This window comes from Gobio gobio (genome assembly GCF_949357685.1).
Source record: "Gobio gobio genome assembly, chromosome: 3".
Classification (NCBI taxonomy): domain Eukaryota; kingdom Metazoa; phylum Chordata; class Actinopteri; order Cypriniformes; family Gobionidae; genus Gobio; species Gobio gobio.
Genome location: NC_137099.1, coordinates 54,708,868 through 54,736,444, shown reverse-complemented (window position 1 = coordinate 54,736,444; position 27,577 = coordinate 54,708,868). Strand labels below are relative to the sequence as shown.

Genomic DNA, 27,577 nt, shown 5'->3' with positions numbered 1-27,577 from the left:
AATTAATGACAGAAGTGTCATTTTTGGGTGAACTAACCCTTTAAGAATTGAGAGCTGGATTTTGCATTGGCCGTTAGACTAAATTCTCTTACTGGAGCTGTTGATGCCCTAAGGTAGGAGGACAGGCTGTGACAGGAAATACTGGTTACTGCCTTCCTCTGTCATTATCCCGAGTCGTAATGTTTTGGTAATGATCATTAAGATCTGCAGTCCTCTCAGTTGTCATGTTTCTCCTCCCCCCCTTGCTTTTCCTCCACACACTCTCTTTTTAGCGCATGCATGAGTCAGCAAAACACTGGCTTCATGCAGACCTTTATGGTGGAAGAGAGCTGCTGGGACATCATGTGTGAAAGATGATCCAGGGCGGCTGACTGAAGGAGAAGGAGGAAGTAAATAATGACTTTGTATGTTACTTAACTGTGTTTGAGCAATTGAGGAAGAATGTCTTAAACTGTTCATGTGTGTGTGTGTGTGTGTGTGTGTGTGTGTATGTCTCTCTCTCTCTGTGTGTGCGTGTGGGTGTCTGTGTGTGTGTGTGTAGGAGCATCCCCTGCAGTTACATTAGGTATGTACTGGCTAAATGTGTGTCAGCACGCATGCCCTGTCACACCTCACCGTATGCGTCCAAAGGTCTGATGTGCAACTTCACTCAGAAAGAAGGTTAGAGGGAAAGCATTTGAAGGAAGGAGTGAAACAGCATTACTTCTGTCTTAAAAACAACGGTAGGAAGTTTTCCTTTCGCTTTTGCAGCTTTTGCTCTGATATGTTGCATGTTGTTGTAGAACGTGAGACAGATTGTAATGGCCTTTAATAAATGTACATTGTTTAACAGAGCAACAGAATACTTCATTCTGAAGTGAGCAGCAAAACTCCCTCTAGCAATGGAGCTTAATGAACAAATACCATGGCCACATGTTCTTAAAGGTATACACACAAAGATAAACATTGGCGTAATAAATAAAGTTAACTGCTAGCTCGGCAGTAACTTTATTAGGCACTGTAAAATAAGTTGATCTAGAATGCATACAGTATATGGAATATTTTTCAGTGTAATCCACAAGAGGGAGATTCTCCATACACACTTCCACCTCTACGAATCAACAGATAATTGTGTTGTTTTTGTCATTTTTATTATTATTTTTATATGTCTATATTGTCTCATTTTTATTTCATTTGAGTTATTTTAATACTTCAAGTTAAACCAAACGGAGAAATGTCGCCTTGGCAACTAGCTGAAATAAAATAAGCCTTTTATATTTTATTTTATTGCAGTTACGCATTTATTGTGATTCAAGTAACACATTCTTTATGGCTTTAGTTAGAGTTGCCGTAAACGATAATAACACTGCCTCTCTTTTATTTATTTTCAGTTAAAGATCGTTTCTCTCAAGCTCAATGATTTTCGTTTGTTCTCATTAACAGTGCAATTTTCAGTGTTGTCTGTTGTGCCATCCGTGCAAAATAGTCAATGTGTGACTTTGTCATGCGTTCTCTTCCCCAAAGAGAGCCCTGTTCTGTTGACCTCTGTTATGGAATTATTAATGATTGTTTTGTAGTCTATTAACTCTCTAAGCAGTTTCACAAATTATCTACAACTACAAATCATCAACAACATAATGACAGGTTCAATGAAGGTACATTTAAGACCTTTTTTAAGACAATTTAAAGGGATCATGAACTGTCTTTTTTTTTTAATTTAGGGTAACTTATGACGTTCACGTGGTTTTTACATTCAAAAACATCATAATGAATAAGTAATAGGCTATTTTCTGCTCTGGTTTTAAGGCTCTCTCATTTTTATGGACGTGCCGCACTAAAGACTTGGAAGTAAATGCCCATGGCTAGGATTGGATAAGATTTGCATATTTAATGAGCTTCAGCACCCCGGTGGGGAAATGACAACCGAAATGATTATTCCCACAGGGCTCGCAAAATGTATTTATCAAACAAACAGATTCATCTCTCATCCACCTGCGATTGATTGGAATGTTATTTTTTATTACTTGGCTCGCCTGATCGGTGAATATAACCGCGAACCGCACACGCACACACGCACACTTCAAATATCAAGTCAAGAGAGTGAACAACACACATCAAGAAAGGAATGTTATTTCACTATTTAAGATAGCCCGTCTGAAAAACACATAGCCCCGGGACGTTGGGCTTTGAGAGCCCAGGTCCATGCATGTCCGAGTCTGATCCCGAATCGCAATGAACCGACAACACCACAAATAAAGGATTCTGCAGCCTTTGACAGCGTGCTAAGTAGTAGTGTTGTTTTTGGCGGCCTGTTTTAATTTTAGTTTTAGTCTAGTCTTTGTATCAAGCTGTCATTTTAGTTTTTATTAGTTTTAGTCATAGTCATACTCTTTTTAGTCTAGTCAAGTTTTAGTCGACTAAACTCTGAGCATTTTAGTCTTATTTTAGTCAGAATTATCTATGACTATTTTCGTCTAGTTGTAGTCGACGATAACTGATGACATTTTAGGCAAGTTTTAGTAAATGAAAATTGTATTTTAGTCTCTTTTTAGTAATGCAATACTATTTAACCCAGTCAATATATAAGTACATATTATAGACAAAACCAAAATCTTTTTTTTAGCCAAACCCGTTTCAAACAATGTTATCTTATTATATTATTGTTACCTTATAGACTCAAGAACACATCCATTCCAGACACGGAAGACACTCAGATTTGAAGTTACAACATATTTATTTTATCAACTAAACATGTTAGAAGTACACACACATACATTTAAATAAAATAAATAAAAACATTGAGATGTCTCTTAAGGTTCGTGGTGTTTTTTCCTGTGATTTTTGTGGCCACATTTCTCCCCATCTTTTTCCACAACACCCGTTTTATTTTCCACTTCAATGTAATAAAAGTTTTTCCAAATGTCTTAATAAGAATAAATGCATATTTAATTTAATTTAATAATAGGAAAATAATATCCAAATTATTATTTAATTCTTTAAATCTGTTTAAAATTAGACCCACAGAATAGTTAAAATGTTTTTCTGTCTTGTATTTTATCTCAAAATAAAGGATGTCATCCTTAAAGGAGACATTTTAGCATAGTTTTTATTTTGTGAACCACATTTAGTCTCGTTTTTATTCGTCATCGTCACATGACCAGCATTTACGTTGCGTCTCGTCTCGTTTTCGTCACGTTATAAAGGTTTGTTGACGATGATATTTAGTCATACTTTTCGTTGACGAAAACAACACTACTAAGTAGACACGTACACATAATCAATACGATCTGTAACAATGCAATACTATCACATATAAAAAACATATTTTACTCACATAAGTGTGTTGCTTCATTCATTCACGTAATCTCATCCTGTCTGCAAATCCAGTCTCTTGTTTACAAACGAATCCGTGGTGAAATGAAGGAACAGACGCGCAATGTCTTCCCCACATGAGCTGGATATTCAAACAAAATAACGTTAATCCATGCATTCATAATATTTGAATCCGAATGAAGCTTATGCAGCATGTTTACTGCTTAGAAGTTCGATCCGGTTTAGCTCACGAGTCGGTGGGCGGGGCTACAGAATCAGGCGTTGTTGTTTTTCTGTTGAGGCGGTGCTTCACCACACGATGACGTCAAGGTGTGGCACATTCTGAGATCGAGCGTTTGCTGGGCCTGGTGTCAATAAAAGCTTTTCTTTGACTAACAAGGAAGTTTTCAGCTCTGAAACTTACAGGATATTCTTATATCACGATGAACTTTTATATATCAAAAGCTCAAGCGAAAGTTGATTTCTCAATTCATGAATAAATTGAAGGGAACATAACACGTCAATATGTTCTCTAAAAGTTGTATTAGCAACACTTCAAAGTTAAAAAAATACAATTTCCAAAAGATCTCCATAACTTTTTTACTTATTTTTTTGTTTTTTAAAAAGCTTAAAGTGTGCGATAAGAAACCTTGTGAAATATTGTGAAAGTGATTTTATGATTAAAACAAGAATATCAAGAACGCTATCTCACGTCAAATTTGTACGTATTTTATGAGGTGGCTAATTTTGCAATTAAATAGCGCCCTATAGTCACAATTCACCAGTGTGAGTGCCCGTGATCACCACCAGAGGGCACTCCAACCCGGACTGACATTCTATCATAGACTACATTACCCATAATCCTTTGCCTGGACTCATTAGCACTCACTGTTTACATGCCTGTGTCTCATTACCCTGTTTACCTCACCCAATATAAACCTGCTTATCTCAGTCATTCATAGCAAAGTTTTGTTAGTTGTATCTCTGCATTTCTGAGCATTCTCCCTGGTTTCTTGTGTCTTGGTCTTGGATTTCTTGCCTGTTCTGTGGATTACCCTTTTGCCTGTTTGGACTGCTTGCCTGTGTATGACCTTTTGCCTGTTTTTGACTACGATTGTGGATTATCCTTTAATAAAGCTGCGTTTGGATTTGGATTCTCAGCCTTTGTGTCTCGGAGCAGTTATGTTACACCTATGAAATCTGTTTTATTTTTATTTTATTCTGTTTTGATTTTTCTGGACTCTGTTTTAATGGTTAAATTAAAATGTATTAATTAAATAGCATGTCTAATTGATTGAAATCATGAAACAAACTTTTAATAAATTGCTGTTAAATTGTCTAACTAAAAAATAATTAGTGCCCTATGAAATATGTTAGATTGTTTCTCAAATTCCGTCTTTTACCTTTATTCCATTTTTATAAATTGGATTCTGCTGTTCCGTACACATTTTCTACATTGCAGCAATCATGGGGGCCTAATTGAATGCCATGATTTTGAATTTAAGATTTCCTGCTCCAATTTAAGACATTTTTAAAGGGATAGTTCACCAAAAAATTTAAATTAGCCCATGATTTACTCACCCTCAAGTCATTGTATATGACGTTCTTCTTTCAGACGAACATAATCTGAGTTATATTAAAAATGTCCTGGTTCTTCAAAGCTTTATAATGGCAGTGAATGGCTGAGTTTGTTTTTAAGTCCATAAAAGTGCATCTATCATCATAAAAGTGCTCCACACGGCTCCGGGGGGGTTGTTAAAGGCCTTCTGGAGCGAAGCAATGCCGGAAGTTATTTTAGTTTAAACTCGCTTCACTTCAGGAGGCCTTTACTAACCCCCCGGAGCTGTGTGGAGCAGTTATATGATGGATACATGCACTTTTATTGACTTCAAAACAGACACAGCCATTCACTGCCATCTTTTTAAATATAAATCTGGGTCTGACCTAGGATGACTTGAGGGTGAGTAATGCGGCGTTCCAGGCAGGTTTTTGAGCCCGTAAGTTACAACTTCAAACCACGACTCATGACTTTGTAGCGCTCCAGGCAAAGTCACGCCAAACTGCCTGAGAGCAAGGATTTGTGGTAGCTAGATGTAAACAAAGCATGGCGGACCATACAGGACTTATGCGCATTTACAATCATTTCTATCGCCAAAGGCGCTTACTCCTTGCTTGTTTGAGGGAAATGGATGAGAAAGGACGGCGCATACGGCAAGAGAAGCTGTTATACCTTTTATTTTACGTTATTTGTTTCATTAACACCGCGTCCATAGAGGCTGTCATTGTTGTTTTGTGGGCTATGTGACGTCAGAGCGGGTAACTGGGAGTACATCGATCTAGTAGGAGTTCACGGGTGGGAAGTCACAGGTTTGACTGCCATTCCAGTGCACTTTCACGGGTATAAGGTTTGGAAAAACACGGGTTATGGGTTGCCATAAATCATGGGATTATTTCCTTGTTTGAGTGAACTATCCCTTTAAGACCTTAAATTGAGGAAGGTCAAATTAAGACTTTTTTTAGACCCATGGAAACCCTGTGACATGATATTGTCAGTTTGAATCAAAATAGCTACAGGGGTCAGTACAGGTTAAATGCTATGGGCTGCATTTGTGGCAGTTTGTAAAAACAAAAGAGTTTAAAATGCACTTACAATGGAAGTCAAATAACTATATTCGTGTTAACTGTAGCAATAGAACTCAACCTGTACTGGCCACACCTCTTTCTCACCCATGCAGGAGATTATTTAAAAAAATGCTCGATTTGCATAAAAAATAATTAAGGCGTAATACAAATCAGTTTGGCACAGGGTGTCTACCAAGAACAACATTTTTGAAATATAGAGGGCTCTGGTTTTATAATTCTTCAAGGTAACACATTTAAATATTGCTGTGGCATTTGAAAACCAAAAATAGTTACTATCTCGTGACTTTCTCTGCTGTAGATGGCATCGGTGTTCCTGCCAGCACTGGGTCGGGTGGCCGTGTGTGGTGGTACTCATGGCAACGAGCTGTCAGGTGTGTATGTGGTGCAGGAGATGGAGCGGCAGCGGAAAGAGAAGGGAGACGGCGCGTGGCCGATCCCAGTAACAACTGTGCTGTCGAACCCACGGGCTGTGAAAGAGTGCAGGAGATATATCGACACGGATATGAATCGCTGCTTCACCAGAGCCGCGCTGAGGTGAGATCAGGAACTGCAGCATGGACCTTTTATGTAGGTTGATCAGTCTATCTTGACGAGAAAAAAAAAAGTAATTATATTTTGCTAAATTTATTTTTTTATTTATTTTTTTATGTGTGTGTGTGTGTGTGTGTGTGTGTGTGTGTGTGTGTGTGTGTGTGTGTGTGTGTGTGTGTGTGTGTGTGTGTGTGTGTGTGTGTGTGTGTGTGTGTGTGTGTGTGTGTGTGTGTGTGTGTGTCAGTTTTGGAGCCTGGAAAAAGCAAAACTCATTCCCTCAATTCAATTAGTTTTTAACAAATTTTTTAACTAACTAACTAACTTTAAACAAGTAACGTAGACAACTCAAAAGTTCCCCATTTATTTATATTGAACAAGTAAAAAATCATTAAAACAAGTTATTCCTTCACATCCCACATCAGCAGATTTAATAAGTTGTGCTCCCTAACATTTCATAGCTCAACTTCAATCAAATATATTCTAGTTTTAACACAGCGAAAGGTCAACATTGGCAAGGTTTGACTGGGAAATCGAACATGCACTCCGGCGTTATAACAGAAACGTATTAACTCAAAAAGTGTATATACCGTGCTGCTAACATTAGAATAAAACGTTTTAGTCGATTAAGAAAAGTGTATACATATTTTAACGTTTACATACCAATTTAACGTTATCCTCCTAGGGTACTCCCACTCCGTTCATTGTCACAATCAAGCATGCCGCACTCGTGTTAAAAACTGAAGCCAAAGCATCGCATTTCTACTTTTCCATAACTGTTTATTTCACACCGACATAATGAATTGTTCTGCATCTGCGAGAGTGTGGGCGGGTTTTGATATCGCGTCTCTACTTCCTGCTCTGTACTGCGCAGACTCAGTCCCAAACCATATTCGGACCTCCGGCGGCTTCATTTTTCTTCAGCGGAAGAGAATGAAGTTGCGTCGTCCATATTTTTACGGCCTATGGTCACGATGAGTTCATCACAGCCGTCTGAATGAAATGTTCGAAGACAAAATATTTAGGCCTACCGCATTGTGTTATTATCTACCAATCAGCGCGGTTGTCAGGCAGAACTTCAACCAATCAAATTAAAGAAAGAGTGAATAGTTTAAATATATTATCATTTTGAGTTCTTAACCTTTACATTTTCAGTTGGAAAGGTTTTGCTTCCAAATAAGTTCATTAAACATGCCTGTTTGCGTTATGATGCCAAAACATGGTATTTTAATTAATGTTATGATAACTTGGTTGCTTAATGACCAGGACTTGACATTAACACCTGCCAAATGCGTGTGTATTTCAGTAGTGGTGTGTAACGCAGTCACTCCTACTAGCCACTTTGGCAGGTTGAATTTTTTTTATAATATATACATTTATCAATTGTAGCCTTTTAAAAAGTCATCTGAAATAATGAACGAAGTGCAATGTAGTGCTGTCAAACATTGATTTTTCGATACTGAAATATCTGAAATGCTTCCAGTCATTTTCCACAGAATAGATACACAATACCAGCTGCTCTTTCTCTCTCTCTCATCTCTCCGACAGTGAGTTACACACAAACCCGCCTCCACTCACTCACTTGTTTCATTTGCTCCGGATGAATATTGTTGGTCTTACAGGGCTCGAATTTTGGCGTGGGATTGGGCGTATTGTGCATAATTTTACTCATTCCTGCAGATTTTGTGCTCACACTCACATAAAGCCGCCTTTCAGTACTAAATTGAGTTATTTTTCGCTGCGTAAACAGTCAAATAAACGAAACAAAAAACAAAAAGTCAAAATTCCTGTCTTGGCGAGTATTCACGAAAACCAAGTGAACATAAATGTGTAACAGTATAATGGATCCGTGCGTCAAGTCTTAAAGTGACAGCAGCCTAATATTCCTGCTGCCAAATATTAAAAATATTTATTTGGCAGTTTTTCCCCATGGTATCGATGTCAAAATTGTGGCCAGTGAAAATGCTGAGTGGCTAGTAACTTTGGAAAACCACTAGCCACAGTGGCTGGTGAGCAAAAAAGTTATTGTCAAGCCCTGGACAACTTTAGGGTTTACAGTAGGCCTATTGCCAAGCAAGTAAATGTATTACATGCAAATCTATCCTCTGTTTCTTGAAGTCCTATGACAGACAGCAGCCCATATGAAGTCCGACGCGCTCAGGAACTGAACAATCTGCTGGGACTGAAGGGATCTTCAGATGCAATAGACATGATCTGCGACCTCCATAACACCACGTCTAACATGGGCCTCACACTCATCCATTACACAAACAGTGACTGGGTGACCATGCACATCTGCAAATACTTACAGGCAAGAGCAGCACAAGTGTGCTTCAATAAACTGCGTACCGTAAACCAGGTCAGTCGTTCTCAGCTGGTGGGTTGTGACCCAAAATTGGGTCATGTGTTCCGACAGCAGGGGGGAAAACAATGATAAATGCAAAACAATGAAACGCAACGAACCATATAATCACGCATAATAGATAAACAAATTGTCAATGTAAAATTTGTCCTGAAGTAAAACCAGTTAAGAACCACAGACCGGGATTTTTGTTTATGTGTCATTTTAAATATGTAGGTTTTTCGTGTCTGTGCACGTGTGTTTTGATGTTGTGTGTTGTCATGTGCACATTTAAGACTAAGATAACCAAAGTGCCAGTGAGAGTTCTGGTACTGGATGTCCCGATTAGTGATGCATATTCCTTGGAGTCTGTATCCAAGCATGGCTTTTGTAAGTTTTCTCAGTGCATTTCCTTTAAGTACTCAAACACAAATGCAGGCTCTCAGATGACATGAATCATGACCTGTTTCATTAGCAATAGAAGTCGGGCCGCAGCCGCACGGTGTCGTCAGGGCTGACATCTATTTGATCATGCAAGAGGCCGTCGACATGACCATAGACTGGATCCACAAGTTCAACTCAGGTACGATAAGACCTAAACACATGTGTATTTTCAGCAATGCTGTATTAGTAAGTGCGTTTTGATTTGGATTTCAGGAACAGTATTTGAAGGCGGGGATATGGAAACCTTCAGCTTTATCAAAAGTATTGATTATCCCAGAGATCCCGAGACTCGGACTCTTAGAGCTGCCGTTCATCCTCAGCTGCAGGTGCCGAGCGTTCTGCTGTTTATTACATTTACACACAGAATCAGCAAAAATGTTGTGAATCTCATGAACATGTCCAGGTCATAAGAAAATTAAAGCTGCAGTCCGTAAGTGTTACCTCTTTGTCGCCATCTCTGTTTGAACCCTGAAATTGCAGTTATTTGCAGAGTTATCTTCTTTACGCGGGTTGTGCGTCGGCACGGCTCCTCAGCGCGGATGAATCTAATGTTTTGAGGTGTATGTGTGGGTTGTCTATCAATGCGCCAGTTGTCAATGATGATTGTCGTTTTGAACTTTCTGGATTACAAGCCGCCATCAAAATGACGTTTAAGTACTTTCCAGCTGCTGTAAGAAGAGACCAGTGTTGGGGTAACCGTCTAGGACCCAGGACCAGTGGTGAAAAATTAGGACCCAGGACCAGTGGTGAAAAATGAAGACCAAGAGTCAGGAGTGCAATTAATTAAAGAGAAATTTACTGAAGAATAGTTTGCAGTTTCAGAAGCCAGCTTCAAGTCTCACAAGGAGTTCGTAGGCCGCACTCCCTCTACCAGCCTATCGTACATACAATTGTTTCAACAGTTATACTGTTTTCAAGGATATATAGATATGCGAGAGTGGCGTCGTTGAGTCAGGATGCTTGTCGCAAATCCCCCCCTAGATTAGGCTTCGGACGTCGTAAATGACGCCTGCTGGTCAGATAGCTCCTACAGACCTGCACAGAACATGTGAAACACACACACACACACACACACACACAAGCACTAGGGCATCGCACTTTAGTCAGTGTCAGTGGGTCCTGACCTTTATCAAAAGAACACATGCTACCAAAACATAGATACAGCAATCTCTCTCCTTCAAGAGAGAGAAGTACACATACATGATATTCTTTATTCTTTAAAGAAATATAAAAGGAAAATTATTATGGTTTAAAGGTTTCAGTAAAAGGAAATATAGAATTCAATAAAATAAAAATAAATAACATGAAGAAACAATCATTGGTCCTCTTGATTTAAGCAAAATCATAACTGGAGAGAATCAATCAAATCATAATAATTATATAGGAGTATGAATATTGATTGAGGCTTTGATTATGAATTTAAAGGGATAGTTCACCCAAAAACGAAAATGTTATGTTTTTCTGCTTACCCCAGGGCATCCAAGATGTAGGTGTCTTTGTTTCTTCAGTAGAACACAAATGAAGATGTTTAACTCAAACCGTTGCTGTGTGCCAGTCGTATAATGCATGTCAATGGGGTCTTATTCTATTAGAGTGAAAAAAACATGCACAGACAACTTCAAATTAAACCCTGCGGCTCGTGACGACACATTGATGTCTTAAGACACAAAACAATCGGTTTCTGCGAGAAACCGATACATAGATACCTCATTAGTGCCTGTGCGGATCGCTTGAATGAGGAACCTACATATATATATCTATGACCCGGCCGGTATTTTGACCTTACTCACAGGAAGTTATGGCGGTCTGGAGAGCTGATGACATTCGTCTAATATGAGGTGAAATAATAGCATAAATATCTTTCGGTTTCTCGCAGAAGACATCTTAAGACATCGATGTGTCGTCACGAGCCGCGGGGTTTAATTTGAAGTTGTCTGTGCATGTTTTTTTTACTCTAATAGAATTGGACCCCATTCACATGCATTATACGACTGACAGACTGCAACGGTTGGAGTTAAAAATCTTCATTTGTGTTTTACTGAAGAAACAAAGACACCTACATCTTGGATGCCCTGGGGGTAAGCAGAAAAACATCAAATTTTCGTTTTTGGGTGAACTATCCCTTTAAGTAGGCATAGTATAGGGAACTAGTATATATATATATATAATTATAATGAAGCAGCGGTAGATTCAAGAATCTTTCACCACAAACGATCCACCACCTGAAGCATCCACTCAGCTATCCTTTTAGCTGTATACGTAAAAATGTTGTACCGTATCAGCGCTTCGTCCAGACGGAACCGGCGTTTTAGGAGCCTGAAACAGGTATTTTTTGAAACCGGGTCCTAGAGTGGATAAATCTGAAACCGACGACACCCTTGCGTTTTCGTGTGTACAGCCAATCTGTGTATTTTGTGAAACGGTGATGTCATCACACCACCTCCCGCACGGTAAAGACTAGAAGGGATGCAGCTACTGGCACAGGGCATGCGCACATCCGTACTGAGTCATTTAATTACTGTATTGGCATTATTGTAAGGGTAGGTTTAGGGTTGGGGTAGGTGTAGGCGTTAATAAAACACAATCTGGTAAGTAGCACATTTATTTATTGTTATTTTATCGTGAGATTTCCTTACTTCCAACCGTTGCTGTACCCCTTCAAGCCACAACTCTTCTTCTCCGTTTTAAGTGTATTTCTGTGGCAGAATTGACCGTTCGCAAAGACCCGCCCCTTAGTTACTGTTGCTATGTCCGACAAGCCATGGCGCTCTCACACCACACACACGTTCACACATAGAGAAAATACATTGCGGAGCAAAGAGGACACTGACAACACGCAGACAGACAGGACAGAGCAAGTTACTTTTGATATGAAACGAAGTCTCAACTTTGAAATTGTAATTTTTTAAAGAAATGTAAACAATAAATAGCGTTTTGTGGCTCTTTAATGTGTCGTGATCGCTGTAGCGCCTCGTGAACCGATTATCTCTTCCTTCTAGTTCATTGATAAGCATGAAATAAACATGAATGAACACTAAAAGAAATGTTGTTTCAACCGCGGAAAGACGTCAGTACACACCGTTTTTCCAAGTTCAAGTCCACCGACGTTAATCTACTAACTCTCCTGACTGCTTTGTCGGACAAACCGGCAGATTCGGCGATGTGATTGGTCAGATCGCCTGTCAATCAAACTCGCCACATACTGGTCTGCCATGTTCACTACATCGTTTTGAGTCGGTTTCAGTGGTTTCGTGTGAAAAGATCGGATAGGGAAAGCTCTGACTTTGTGTGGATGTGGCCAAAGACGAACGGCGGAAGCTCGTATTTCCCGCGGAAAGCTACCAGTACCACTCAAATTATAACACATTATTACAAGCTTACCGCTGTGAATCAGGCGACAGTAAGGAGATCGTTTTCAACACTGGCTGGTTATGTAACATTTATTTTGGATAATTTTTAGCTAAGAAAAGTTACGGACTGCGCAGCTTTAAGCTTATTTTAGGGGCTTTTTTCCATTTCTTACAGTAATGAACAAAAAAATCTCATTCTAATTACTGTAATCTGAAAAAAAGATAAATTATTAAAATGATAAAATATTCATTCATCATGGTAGCATTTTTACTGCCATTATGATGATCTAAATTTGAAAAATGGGAAATTTTAATGGGAGTTATATAAAATGAGAAAAATGTAAGATGTCTATACAAACATGTCAATTACAGAATTTCACAATGCAAATCATTTTAATGGATTTTCTTTTTAAGGTAAAATATGATTTATTTTATTCTGATTTGGTAACACCCAACAATCTGAATTGTTTTCTTCATCTTTTTTTTTTTCTAGGACAGAGATTTCTGTCTCCTCCAGCGGGGTGACCCTTTGTTTTTGACATTTTCTGGAGAAACTGTGAAGTACGAAGAAAAAGAGGCACTTCATCCTTTCTTTATCAACGAGTGTGCCTACTATGAAAAGGGAATCGCTTTTCACTTGGCAAAAAAGTTGACGCTGACAATTCCAACGGTGCAAGTGCAGAAAGACTGAAGAAGAGGAAAGATCTTCAACTCAATGATTACCAAAAAAACTGATGATTTCACAAGACTGAATGCCTCGAATGATTTTTAAACAATTTTTCAGTCACTTAATTAAACTCAGGGTATACGCCAGGTACTTAATTATACAATAGAATATTTATATGACAATAGCTCATTTTGATCTACTGCTAAAATCACGAGCAACAATGTTTTGGATGAAAAGAGATTTATTGTGACCAGCAAAATGTTCATTTAACAGGAATGCTTACAAAACTGTATAAAAAAGGCAAAACCGTCTGAAGTTGGACACCGTCATGATGAGGATGTCACAGTGGGCTGTGAGGTATCGTCTCGACTGTATTGCTCCGTATGATTTTTGCTCTCACCTGATTGCTTTGAGAAAATTAAGCCTTACACAGGCTTGGAATAAAAAGACAGAACAAAAAAGCACACTCAGTTGAACAGAACGTGATCTCAAATATTACAACACAGAATAAACCACGTGGCACAATGAAATCAACTGAAGCTGGATGTACACCGTGTGATTTTTACCATCGGTTCTTAGCTTGTAATGTTTTACAATATGATCCTAGTGAAATCTTGGGTAAAATCTACATCTGACTGAAAGACATCAACAGTCTTAAACATCAAAGTGTTTCTTAATATGGACTGCCTAAGTAGTTTCGTTGTCAAATCACAGCATGCGATTCAAAACGCCTGGCAAAATTGGCGAACTGTATTAGTTATGGTGAAAATCAGACAGCGTGCACCAGCTAAACGTTTCAAATGAAGTATAAATAAGTATATAAACCACAAATTAGATGGTTTTAAAATGGCTACCTGAACCATCACAAAACATGGATTCTAAACAAAGTAACTAAACAAGTGTAATGTACATGGTGTAATACATTCGCAAAGAGAAACTAAATGGTAAACACAGTTTAACCAATGCAAAGCACAAGAGAAAAGTAATAAATAAGCACAACAAATGTTCAGGAAAACACAAAAGGCTCGAGTGGTTAACGCTTACGTCTTTCAGGCCAAGGCAAAACCCTACTGCATCTTGGGATTGCAAAGCGCTGAAATGCAATCTCTTCACGAACACAGGCTGAATAAAAAACTAAAACTAAATAGGGAACTATATCTAGCATCAAAAGTTTAGTCAACGGGTAAAATATGACTAAACAAATGTTAAAGCCCTGAAGAACTGTCACTGTGTATAGATGCTTTTCTGTTGAGCAAGAGTCTGACTGGCTGAGGTTTAGCTTCTCATCTTAAACAGCAAAGATGCTAACAGAGTGGTTAAAAAAGGCAGTTATATAGTAGGAAGATCCTTCAAAAGATGCAAGTATTCACAGGAGAGTGCTAGGAGTGGACTGCGCTAGTTTAACATACTAACTTTGGATGGTGTGTTCTGACTGTTTCCTTCATAAGTTTTGCAAATAACAGCTAGGCTAGTGGTAAAAGCAGCTGGTGAAGCAAACACGGCTGTGTGCTTTCTGTGCGATCGCTCTGTTGCCTAGGCAACCCTGTAGGCTGTCATTCGAGTGTAGTGTTGGCGGTGACTCCTCGCCGCCCATATGAAGAGCGCAGCGGCCATGATCTGCAGCGGAGACGAGACCAGGGCCAAAAACAAGGACCAGCCCGGAGAGTAGTCCATGCCCTCGGGCAGCTCTGATATCTCATGCAGCAGATGCACGCCCGCGAGGAAACAGCATACAGTGGCCACGGTACACAGACCTGGGAGCAAAATATCCGTTAAAATGTAATGCTTTCTTTGTTGGGGAGTTATTGGGGAAATATCTGCGTTTATCCATAATGTACAGCCGTCTTACCAGCCAGCAGATGCAGGATCCCGACGAACAGGGTGGGAGTGACACTGCGGCAAAGACAGGCGCACACGCCGATCAATGCCCCGAGAAACACCAGTCCAACGGAGACCAGCGGCAACAGGAACTGACACTTCCACAGGTCTGAGGACACACACAAACAAACATCTGTAGGCTTTCAGAACATAATGACCAAACGTCCTGCCGCTCGCTGCGGCTGGTCAAGACCAATGCCTTTACTTTACTAAACTAAGAAATGTTTGGACAAATGCCTGGACAATAAACAATTAATAGTGAATGAAAAGGAACATTAAAAAAACGATAGTGAGACTCAGCAATATATTGCATATCTATGATTTATTTTAAGTAGTTTTAGAAAATTCGGTAGATAGATAGATAGATAGATAGATAGATAGATAGATAGATAGATAGATAGATAGATAGATAGATAGATAGATAGATAGATAGATAGATAGATAGATAGATAGATAGATAGATAGATAGATAGATAGATAGATAGATAGATAGATAGATAGATAGATAGATAGATAGATAGATAGATAGATAGATCAGAGACATACATAGACAGACAGAGAAAGAAAGACAGACAGACAGAGATAGACAGATAGACAGACAGAGACAGAAAGACAGACAGATATCAGAGACAGACAGATAGAGATAGACAGAAAAATAGAGATAGACAGACAGACAGACAGAGATAGATAGACAGACAAACAGAAAGACAGATAGATAGAGATAGACAGACAGACAGATAGATGATGGATATATATATATATATCTCAGAGACAGACAGACAGACAGAGATTAGATAGATAGATAGATAGATAGATAGATAGATAGATAGATAGATAGATAGATAGATAGATAGATAGATAGATAGATAGATAGATAGATAGATAGATAGATAGATAGATAGATAGATAGATAGATAGATAGATAGACAGAGATAGATAGATAGATAGATAGATAGATAGATAGATAGATAGATAGATAGATAGATAGATAGATAGATAGATAGATAGATAGATAGATAGATAGATAGATAGATAGATAGATAGACAGAGATAGATCCGAGATAGACAGACAGACAGACATACATACAGACAGATCAGAGATAGATCCGAGATAGACAGACAGACAGATGATGGATATATATCAGAGACAGACAGACAGACAGACAGAGATAGACAGACAGACAGACATACATACAGACAGACAGACAGATCAGAGATAGATCCGAGATAGACAGATAGAGATAGACAGACAGACAGACAGACAGACAGATGATGGATATATATCAGAGACAGACAGACAGACAGACAGACAGACAGAGATAGACAGACAGACATACATACAGACAGACAGATCAGAGATAGATCCGAGATAGACAGACAGAGATAGACAGACAGACATACATACAGACAGATCAGAGATAGATCCGAGATAGACAGACAGACATACATACAGACAGACAGACAGACAGATCAGAGATAGATCCGAGATAGACAGACAGACATACATACAGACAGATCAGAGATAGATCCGAGATAGACAGACAGACATACATACAGACAGACAGACAGATCAGAGATAGATCCGAGATAGACAGACAGACGATGGATATATATCAGAGACAGACAGACAGACAGACAGACAGAGATAGACAGACAGACAGACAGACAGATCAGAGATAGATCCGAGATAGACAGATAGAGATAGACAGACAGACAGACAGATAGATGATGAATATATATCAGAGACAGAAGGACAGAGATAGACAGACAGACATACATACAGACAGATCAGAGACAGACAGATCAGAGATAGATCAGAGACAGAAGGACAGAGATAGACAGACAGACATACATACATACAGACAGATCAGAGACAGACAGATCAGAGATAGATCCGAGACAGACAGATAGAGATAGACAGACAGACATACATACAGACAGATCAGAGACAGACAGACAGAGACAGACAGAGACAGACAGACAAGCGATAGATAGATAGACAAGACAGACAGAAAAATTTACTGACTCCAAACTTTTAAATGCTAGTGCATATATAAAACTGAATATTTGGTGCAACTAGCAACTATGTGCATGTATATGATTGATTCGGAGTTAGGACGTACAGGTACGCAGCAGATCTTCTCCGCTGTTAATATTTCCAGGAGATTTGAACTTGGTTTCCCACTGCTGTGGCAAAGTAAAGGCCTGACATTTAGTCACCATTATCGGATCTGGAAAAGAAGGATGCAGAGAGCGAGGAGAGAGACAAAGCAAAAGGTAGTTAGCATCAGTTTTTGACCTAATGTACAACTAATAATAAATTACTAATTCATATAAAATCATACATTACAAAGTTGAACATCCTCTCCTTACCAGGCTCTTTAAACCAGTGTGAGTCTCGGGGCACCAGAATGCAGCGCCACCAGAGACCCAGCGTGCCATTCAGCCGGAACAAAGCCACACTGTAGATCCTCTCATCAGCTTCATCTCCCTCGAAGTCCTGCCGCAGGTTGTGCAGGTCTGAGCCGTTGTTCACATCGTTGCTGGCCGGCTGACTGTGGTACTGGTACCAGTGCGGTGTTCCCATTGCGACAGAGAGATAAACAGTGGCAAGCAGACTCAGCACAGAGCCGATGACTAGCGCTGTGGCATAGCGGTTGTCCACCATGGTTTCGATGATGCAATATAAAAGACTTTCAGACAGCCAGAAATTAACTCTTTAGTAGATGAGTGCGAGGAGACCGATCATATCATTTGGTGTTTCATTTTCCTATGATATCCATTGCAGAAAGTCCGATCTCATCTTCATGGACATGATCCCTCTTGAGATCCAAATAAGTGTGTTTTCTGAAACAGAAGAGTGTGATTCAAATCTCAAACAAAGTCATGTTTAATCACCAAACACGGACAGCTTTTAAGGAGGATTAAGCCGTTGGATTTGCTAAGGTTTGGTAAAGAAACTCCCAGTTTTAAAACACTTAGTCAAGTAGCTAAACTGTATTATCCATGACCAAAACTGTCAACTGTGCCCGTTCGGAGTTATGTCTGTGAAACAATATGAACGTATTATTGTAGTATAATATATTTCAGATAAAATCCCCTAAATACTCATAACGGCATAATAAAACTGTGGTTAGTCACTTTACTTGATAGTGACTTCAATTTTTAAATGTTATGACAACAAACCTTAACATTTCTAACAATAACTTATTTCTTATTTTTAAACATTTCTTAACATTTCTAATGTACAGGCAAAATGGATATTATATAGTAGAAACGTTCACTCATATATTAAACTGTGGTTAGTCACTTTACTTGATAGTGATATAACAACAAAACCTAACATTTATAACAAATCGGTACATGCTAAATACATTTGTAATATTTTAGAAACGATTAATTGTTTTGATCATCTTTATTTACCATTCTCTCATATATTATTTACGAGCATGTTAAAGAGCTATTTTATTTTATAAACCCCTTAAAATTGAGTTATGTCCAATAAAAAAATCTAAAAGAAATGAAAAGAAATACAGGAAAACAAAAGTCAAACTCTTCATGTGAAAGTGCTCCTTACCTGATGTGCTTTATTGTTCAGAAAACAATCCACGAGACGTTTAAATGCACACAAATGGCATTTCTTTCGATATTTATAACAATTTCGAAATATTTAACCGACACAATAGGCTAATGCACAATATTTCATACATTAAACTTGCCTGACGTTGACTAGCATGAAAGCTAACAGGCTAGTGTATGTTTTTAGCGACATACTCGATACTTTGACGAATACAAAATAACGTATGTTATTTCTGATGCATTTCTGATACTAATGAAACGTCTCATTTAGAACAACAACACTCTAAATATTTTGTTTAAAACAATAAAAGCTGTTAGCGATTGTCACTTACCATATGGCACACCCAGCGCTGATGACGACTCCCTTTCCGTTTACGATTACGAAAGCGCGTGCACATCACAACCTCAATCCGCACGAGCACGAGCGCGAGTAGTGCACGTCATGAGTATAGCAACGGTTGCCTGCGAAGAAAAACGTGCAGACCTCAGTCATCATCGCTTTGCATAAATATGATAATGGACTCACATGCAAGGAATTTGCTGCAAAGAATATTGGATGGACCTAAAAGAACCATTTACCGGTTCATTAAAAACTTAAAGGAGAGATGCAGTGAAGGCTTTAGGACGTCCCAGAGTGCACACCACACACAGTGAGAAGACTTTAGGACAATGTCCTGTCCTGGTGCCAAGAAGGGCAGCAATGGAGTTATTTCTCTCTGTGAGAAACATCAGGGACAGACTGAAATTCTGCAGGAAGCACAAGGATTGGACAGCAGAAGACAGGTGCAGTTACTTTCTCTGATGAAGAAGCCCCCTTCAAACAGTTTGGCACATCTGGAAAATAACACTCAAAAAACAAAAAAAAAGAGTACAAAATTGTACTTTTTAAGGTACAAGTGGCCGTCGCTGGGGTGGTACCCTTAAGGGTACGTTTTTGTACCTCTAAGTCAGGGGTAGGCAAGTTCGGTCCTGCAGAGTTTAGCTCCAACCCTACTAAGCCACCACAGTATAAAACTCATGGCTCCCAGCATGCATTGCAGCATTAAGTATGTCACCATTGTTGAGATTCATATGCTGATTCTTGATATCTGTGTGCGTCTAAACTTTCCCCCCTAGAATGTGTTTAAAAATCAAAATTCAGAATGTCTGATCTGTGGCAAGAAAGTGTTGTTGATGAATATTATTTATTAACATTTTTAGTCAATGATGAGTTTAGTCAAACATTTTCTTCATAACAATTTTTGTTTATGGCTTCTTTTGATTTGAACAGATTATGTGTTTTGTTAGCAATCTATCAAAAACCACAAACGCACATAAAAAGCCAAGAGTCAAACTGCCCAACTAAATGAAACATTAATCACCATAATGGCGACCAAACATTTCCAATAAAACATGAACATCTAAACCTCTGTTAATTCTCAATAAGAGCTTCTATAGATGTCTTTCAGGGCTGGAGGCAAACTCTGTAGGACAGCGACTCTCTAGGACTGAACTTGTCTACCCCTGCTCTAAGTAGAGGAAAACAATGCTATAATTGTACCCTAAAGACCAATTGTGTACCTTTAAAGGTATAGTTTTCTTCCCCAAGCTCAATTTGCTCAAGAAGTTAATGCCGGTTCTGATAGAAAGGTGTCAGAATACACAGAGCATCGCAGTTTGTTGCGTGAGGAGCACAACGAGTTTGAGGTGTTGACTTGGCCTCCAAATTCCCCAGATCTCAATCCAATCGAGCATCTGTGGGATGTGCTGAACAAACAAGTCCGATCCATGGAGGCCCCACCTCGCAACTTACCGGACTTAAAAGGATCTGCTGCTAACATCTTGGTGCCAGATGCCAAAGCACACCTTCAGGGGTCTAGTGGAGTCCATGCCTCGACCGGTCAGGGCTGTTTTAGCAGCAAAAGGGGGACCAACACAATATTAGGATATTTTGGCTTTCATCACTATTTATGTTTGTCTTTCTACAGAAAAAATATTAACAACATCAAAATTGAGCCGGGAACCTCTGGTTGCATTGACACGGAATGACTATATTATTTCACTACTTTTTATTTTTAGTCAGGCATATGCGACGAGATGCACGTTATTTAGGTTTTCATGCGCCCTAAGAAGAAGACAGATGGCTCAGTCTGGTGTGATTGGTCTACTCTGCTCCCTCATGTCCCCTGCATATTCTACCGCATGCAGTAACAATGGCATTGGTTTTACCAAATCTCACCCTTTGGAAGTGCCTGCAAAGTGGATTTGCTTTGGCAGCGCAGATAAAAGGGCCTTCTCAACATGTTTACAGCACAAACTAAACTCTTCCAGTCTCAACTACATCTTCAGTGTTTGAGGGCCAAAGCAGACGTCATTCGAGCAATGAAGACCCCATCCAAGACTGTAACAGACCTACATTCGTTTCTTTCTTTTAGGCGACAATAACATTGTCGTGCACTTTGATCTTTAATACTTTGCAGACCTTTAACTTTCACAAACATCTATTACACACTGCATGAAAGGGAATATCTGAAAAAGCACAAGGGCACTTCAAATAAAATAACTAAACTATATATTATACAGATGTGGAGAGAACACTAAGCTACAATAATATGTGACTGAATCAACAAGTACATTTACTTGAATACTGTACTTAAGTACACTTTTTGAGTATCTGTACTTTCCATGAGTAGTATTGTTTCTGGAAACTTATGAATTTTACTTCACTACATTTGAAAGACAAATATCGTACTTTTTACTCCACTACATTTCTATCAAGGCCCTCGAAGTAGAAAGTCGTAGCCGCTTTGAAAGTCAGTGGATGATTTGTCTTCTTCTTTAAAACGGGATTTGTTTTTTTGTTGCAGACAGCCTATCAGAAATCACTCTTGTAGGATCACATGAAGTTCAATGATTTCCAAGTATTTTTTGAACACCAATCAATTGATGGTAAAATAGAAGGCAGCAGTTCCCAGACGCAGTGTGCGAAACGCAACCATGGCCATACTTAAAAGTAAAAATTCAGAAGAGCAGACGTGGATAAGTCTGAAAAAGTGCGACGACACGAAAGTGCACACAGAAAGCTGCCTCTCAGACGCCTGACCACAAGTACTGAATTTTAGTCTATTGAATCGACTAAAATCGTATTATAGTCAATTAAAACTAGACTAAAACTAAAACAATTCAGATGCCTAAAATGTAGTCAAAAGACTGACTAAAACTAAATCAAAATTTGCTAAAAATTTGACTAAAACTAAATCAAAAAATGATTTTTATAGATTTACCCGCCAATTTGCCATAGCCTTGTGGATACAGTGCTAACGCATAGCGTTCGACAATGATGTTAGTTAGCATGCAAAAACGACGTAGTTGGACTAATAATGTTAACTGAAGTCCTTTCAGAAATATGTTTTTACATAATCCTGTCAAATAAACACAATGTAGAAACCTTTCTTTTCTAGTATGATTTTAACTTTGATAAGAGCTTTGTAACTTTTAAACAAGTATTTAAATGAGTTCAAGGTATGCTAGCATGTCAGATGGAGCATGACTGGCTTAAACCACCATGATGGAACAGCGTGCATTCATACAACAATGCAACGATAATAAAATAATGCGTTACTTTTGATTCTTAAGTACTTTTAAAGGCAAGTACTTCTGTACTTTTACTTAAGTAACAATATATCTTTACAACTTTCACTTGTAATGGAGTAATAATTAACCAATAGTACTTTTACTTTTACTCAAGTAATAGAGTTGTGTACTTTGTCCACCTCTGTCAACAGCAAATTAACACTTATGATGAACGAATATGATGTGAGAGACAGACTGGGCGCTGGGGGTCGTAACAATTGCAAAACGAATCACCATTTTCAAACAGGTTTCCCCAAACATCCCCTCACAAGTAATAAGTTAATATATTTGAAATGCTATCAGTCAGCACACACACACACAATATATAGAGATAACAGATAAAGACTGTGTGAAAAAAATAGTGCAGTTTAGTTTATACAAAATCATGGATTTCTGTATGGTTTCAACAATACAATTAAGTCATAAAACATAATTTCACAGTGATACATTACAAAGCATAAATCAACATGCAGTGCAAAAATAAAATCAATCATGCAATAAAGGCTAAATGCCTGTCCAAATAAAAACACATATTTCTAGTATTATTTAAAGTAATCAAAAGTGCAAGAATCCACAGTAAGAATTTGTTTTAACATCACCTTGAGAGGATCCAGTGCACTCAAATTAAAATCACACAGTTCATTCCATGAGCACATTGAGCAGCATTGACACCTGAGAATTGGCAAAATATTCCTGTACATTCACAGTGATCATGTATATAGTGCTGATGCATGTCATGTTACACAAATCAATCATTTTAAGATTCTTCTACCCGTGATGGTCTATAAAATCATAAGAGGTCTTGTTTTTCGAACAGCCGTCTCGTGTGCTGGCTGGTTGTCTTCACAGTGGCGTTTATGACCGGAGTATCAGTGAACTCCACCACGCAGGAACCTGATGAGCACGGTGCCGCCTCCAGCTCCAGAACGGTTATGTTGTTTTGGACGGAGGTGCTGAGCAGGTTGGCTGGGACAAAGAGGGTCACCTGTGGCCCGCGGGAAGGCCAGTAGCGGCCCACATTAAAACCGTTAATCCACACTTGACCCTGGAATAAAAAAAGCATTTTATGTTTTCACCGGAGCTAATCTCTTCACATCCGTAAATGGATCTCATTATGACCAACCTACCTTCCTCCAGTTGGGAAACTGGATATATGTGTCCTGAGGGAGGTCAGGAATGCCGTCAGGGATGTGGAAGCTGCCAGCATAGAAGGTTGGAGGTGAAAGAGCAGGAGGAGGTTTGGTGGTGGAGGTCGAAGAGATGGAGACAGATTCGCTCGATGCCGACAACAGCCCATCACGCACGGCTTCATCTATACTCAGAGAGTACACCGTCCAGTTACCCAGAACATCAGCGCCCAGAGTCAGATTAAACACCAGACCCTGAGGAACACAGAGAGATTGTCAGCTACAGGAAAACTGTAATTCGGTTTAGTTAGAAAAGATAAAACAACTCAAGTTAGAACAGGCTTTGGGACTTTGCAAAAGAATTAGTTTTGGTTGCCTTGAAGTCATTAATTTCTCTGCCGTAGTTGATTCTGCCCATGTTCTCCACCAGGATGTCCACACGGCTGCCAGCTTTTCCTGTTATATTGATGGTGATGGCCTTGTTCCTCTCCAAAATACCAGCAGAAATCTTAAAAGTGAAATTATTTAAGAAGCACAGAATGAAATTAAACAATTACACTACCGTTCAAAAGTTTGGGGTCGGTAAGATTTTTAAATGTTTTTGAAAGGAGTCTCTTCTGCTCACCAAAGCTGCATTTATTTGATCAAAAATACTGTAATATTGTGACATATTATTACAATTTTAAATAGCTGTTTTCTATGTGAATATATTGTAAAATGTAATTCATTCCAGTGATCAAAGGCTGAATTTTTGTCTTCAGCATCACATGATCCTTCAGAAATCACTGTAATATGATGATTTGATGCTCAAGAAACATTTATGATCATTATCAATGCTTGAAACAGTTGTGTTGTTTCATATTCTTGCGGAAACAATAATGCATTTGTTTCAGGATTCTTTGATGAATTCAAAAGAACAGCATTTATTTGAAATAGAAATCTTTTGTAACATTATAGTACATGTATTTACTGTCACTTTTGATCATTTTAATGTGTCCTCGCTGAATAAAAGTATTACTTTCTTTAAAAAAGGCTTACTGACCCCAAACGTGGTGTTGTGTTATGCAAACACTTCCAATTAGATATAAATTTGTGCACAAACTTTATCTTATCTTAAGAGCCTTTTCACCATCACAGCTAATATGATTATGAGTAACTCAGACATATAACAGAGTAAAACAGTGCTGCTTACGCCATCAATGGATATATACGCCCGATCATGAACTCCATTTAGAGGGGACGACAGCGGGGTGGGCTTCAAACAGTTCACAGGTAACACAGTTTGATATAGCATGAAGCCAAATGCCTAACGAGATAAGACAAAGCAATACAGTTCATAAAAAGCATTTGCATGAACACTGACTGAGACAAAGCAGAGGGAACATTTAAAGGGGTGATGAATAGAAAAAATCTTTTCATTCAGCCTTTGGTATATAAAAGTTCATTGTGATATAAGAATATCCTGTAAGTATCAGCGCTGAAAACTTCCTTGTTAGTCAAAGAAAAGCTTTTATTGACACCAGGCCCATCAAACGCTCGATCTCAGAATATGTCGACCCTTGACGTCATCGAATGCTGAAGCGCCGCCTCAAGCCCGCCCACGGACTTGTGGAGTTAAACGGGTCGCGCTACCGAGCAAGACATTGCACGTTTGTTCGCTTAATTTCACCGCGGAATCGTTTGTAAACAAGACACAGGTCGAGACTGGATTTGCAGACATATTGAGATTAAAACACAATGCTGTGCCTTCTATATGGGATCTGGCAGGAATGGTGCGACACACTTGTGTGAGTGAAACATGTTTTTTATATGTGATAGTATTGCATTGTTACAGATCGTATTGATTATGTGTACGTGTCTAACTGAACATACCGTAGCACGCTGTCAAAGGTTGAAGAATTCTTTTATTCGAGGTGTTATTGGTTCATTCGGGATCAGACTCGGACTTTACTCGGACTCTAACGTTATGGGCCAGGGCTCGAAAAGCCCAACGTCTCTTGGCTATGTGTTTTTCAGACGTAAGCCCGGCCTACCAACGGGCTATCTTAAATAGCGAAATAACATTTCTTTCTTGCGCACGCGTGTGTGTGTGTACGGTTCGTGGTTATATTCACAGATCGGGCCGGCCAAGTAATAAAAAAAGAACATTCCAATCAATCGCGGGTGGATGAGAGATAAATCATTGTGTTTGTTTGATAAAGACATTTTGCGAGCCCTGTGAACGTTTCTCCACACAGTTTCAAAACAATTCCCACATGTACTGAGGGGAGCTAAAGCTCATTAAATATGCAAATCTTATCCAATCCTAGCCCTGGGCGTTTACTTCCAAGTCTCCAGGGCGGCACGCCCATCAAAACCGAGCATTCCAGGAGAGAGCCTCAAAACCAGGGCAGAAAATAGCCTATTACTTATTAATTATGATGTTTTTTAATGTAAAAACCATGCAAACGTCATAAGTTGACCTCAGACAACAGTATAAACATTTTTTAAAACCCAGTTCATGACACCTTTAAATAACTAACATTACTGAACAGAACTAAATATTTACTGAATAATCAAGAAGAGATGCGGGCATACCTGATTCATATCAGTAAATGTTGGTGGGTAAAGAGTTTTTACAGGGCCAGAGAAAGATAACACATCCAAATACTCCGACAAGGTCTTGAGCTGCAAGGACAAAGAGATCATCCATACTTCATTGGTCATAATTCACTTCAAAACTGAAGTGCTATAATAGGCACAATACATTAAGAGGACCTATTATGCTTTTTTACATCTCCAACGTTCTTTAGAGTGTAATGTTGCTGTTTGAGCATGAAAAAGGTCTGTGAAGTTACAAAGCACAAAGTCAGGAGTTATTCTCTATATCAGTGCCAACTGTTTCTGAACTCCCTGAAACGCCGCCGGAAAAGAACACGTCAAAATATTCCTCATTTAAACAAAAAAGGGGCGAGACCTGGTTGGGTTGAGTTAGTAGTGTGTTAAACTTGCAGTTATGGTAAGGGGCGGGACATTTCCCAAACACGCTCCAAGTGGTTGACCAATCACAACACACTGGTCCAGCCGACCAATAAGAGCACATTGGGCTTTTCAAAAGGAGGGGCTTCATAGAGACAGGAACTAAACAGAGCGTTACTGACAGACTGAGATGAGAGGAGCTGTAAAAATTGAGAATATGTTCAATATTATACAATTTGTTTAATTTTTACATTCAAGCATGAAAACCTATTCCAATAGAGCCCAAAAACAAAATCAAGACTTTGTTAAAGGGCATAAGAAGTCCTCTTTAAATAAAACAAATTCGAAATATAAATCATATTACAACAGTAGACTAGACAGGCAAAGATGCTAAAAATTATTTACCTTCTTCATTTGCACTTGTCCATATGCAAATTTAGGTGTTGATGGAGGCAGAACTCCTTCTGGTATATCTTTATACTGTATCCAAAAAAATCAGATCGATTTGCATGATTACTGGCCATTGCATTTCTTCTTCGAAAATCCTAATTATTTAGAGAAATAGCTAAATCTTTACCATTTTGATGACTTCTCTTATGGCGAAATACTTCTCTGTGAGGTCTCCAGCTTCTGTAAGTGGGGCGTCAAAGTCGTAGCTGGTTGGCTGAGGAGCATAAGGAGTGTTGGCGCCTATAATGTGATGAAATCAGAGAAAAACATGAACTGAGACACAATGTAACATATTCTTGGCCTGTTGCGGTACAAATGTCCAAGACCTACCATTCCAATAACCAAAGGTAGTTCCACCAATGAACATATACCTTGAAAGGAATAACAAAAATAGTAATAAATGATACAATTCTGTAATAAAATAAATCAAAGCATTTCTTTCAACTCACATGTTGACATTGGCTCCTATTTCCAGTATTTCATTGAGGGTCTTGACGATTTTGGCTGTGTGCACGACAGAGTGTTTCTCGCCCCAGTGGTCCAACCAGCCTGTGTAGAGCTCAGAGTTCACCTGCAAAAAAACTGGCTTCAGTTCCATTCTCCAGAACACATTTCTACATGTTAGAATTGTGACACATAATGTAGTTCAGTGTAGCTTTGCCATCCAGTGTCTTTATTTTCATAACTGCCAATAGGAAAAATTACTGAT

General features: G+C 38.8%; 3 protein-coding genes across 5 annotated transcripts in view; 1 reads left to right on the top strand and 2 right to left on the bottom strand.

The window, feature by feature from the left end:
- The first annotated feature begins 255 nt into the window (after positions 1-255).
- On the top strand, positions 256-14,389 carry acy3.2 (aspartoacylase (aminocyclase) 3, tandem duplicate 2). 2 transcript variants are annotated; one of them, XM_079813032.1, is made up of 9 exons: positions 298-389; positions 542-565; positions 658-722; positions 6,233-6,468; positions 8,581-8,773; positions 9,100-9,193; positions 9,279-9,386; positions 9,461-9,573; positions 13,091-14,389. In XM_079813032.1, exons 4-9 carry the CDS (start codon positions 6,233-6,235, stop codon positions 13,286-13,288), a joined length of 942 nt encoding a protein of 313 aa, XP_079669158.1. In that variant the 5' UTR covers positions 298-389; positions 542-565; positions 658-722; the 3' UTR covers positions 13,289-14,389. The 2 variants fall into 2 exon arrangements, with proteins under 2 accessions (XP_079669157.1, XP_079669158.1); XM_079813031.1 differs by having other exon boundaries at positions 256-389; positions 542-722.
- On the bottom strand, positions 13,492-19,115 carry cldnd1b (claudin domain containing 1b). 2 transcript variants are annotated; one of them, XM_079813034.1, is made up of 5 exons: positions 19,054-19,115; positions 17,516-17,989; positions 17,266-17,373; positions 15,114-15,251; positions 13,492-15,018 (listed from the first exon to the last, which is right to left on the bottom strand). In XM_079813034.1, the coding sequence occupies exons 2-5, from the start codon at positions 17,808-17,810 to the stop codon at positions 14,798-14,800; spliced, it is 762 nt and encodes a 253-aa protein (XP_079669160.1). In that variant the 5' UTR covers positions 17,811-17,989; positions 19,054-19,115; the 3' UTR covers positions 13,492-14,797. The 2 variants fall into 2 exon arrangements, with proteins under 2 accessions (XP_079669160.1, XP_079669161.1); XM_079813035.1 differs by having other exon boundaries at positions 18,720-19,063.
- Positions 19,116-22,157: 3,042 nt separating this feature from the next.
- LOC307123926 (beta-galactosidase-like) overlaps positions 22,158-27,577 on the bottom strand; it is a 13,207-nt gene continuing 7,787 nt past the window's right edge. The window contains exons 8-16 of the mRNA XM_079812787.1: positions 27,318-27,439; positions 27,199-27,239; positions 26,996-27,108; positions 26,824-26,898; positions 26,038-26,127; positions 24,653-24,766; positions 23,837-23,968; positions 23,461-23,715; positions 22,158-23,378 (exon numbers count right to left, since the gene is read on the bottom strand). Coding sequence (XP_079668913.1) covers positions 23,124-23,378; positions 23,461-23,715; positions 23,837-23,968; positions 24,653-24,766; positions 26,038-26,127; positions 26,824-26,898; positions 26,996-27,108; positions 27,199-27,239; positions 27,318-27,439 — 1,197 coding nt within the window. The 3' untranslated portion in view covers positions 22,158-23,123. The remainder of the gene's footprint in view (positions 23,379-23,460; positions 23,716-23,836; positions 23,969-24,652; positions 24,767-26,037; positions 26,128-26,823; positions 26,899-26,995; positions 27,109-27,198; positions 27,240-27,317; positions 27,440-27,577) is intronic.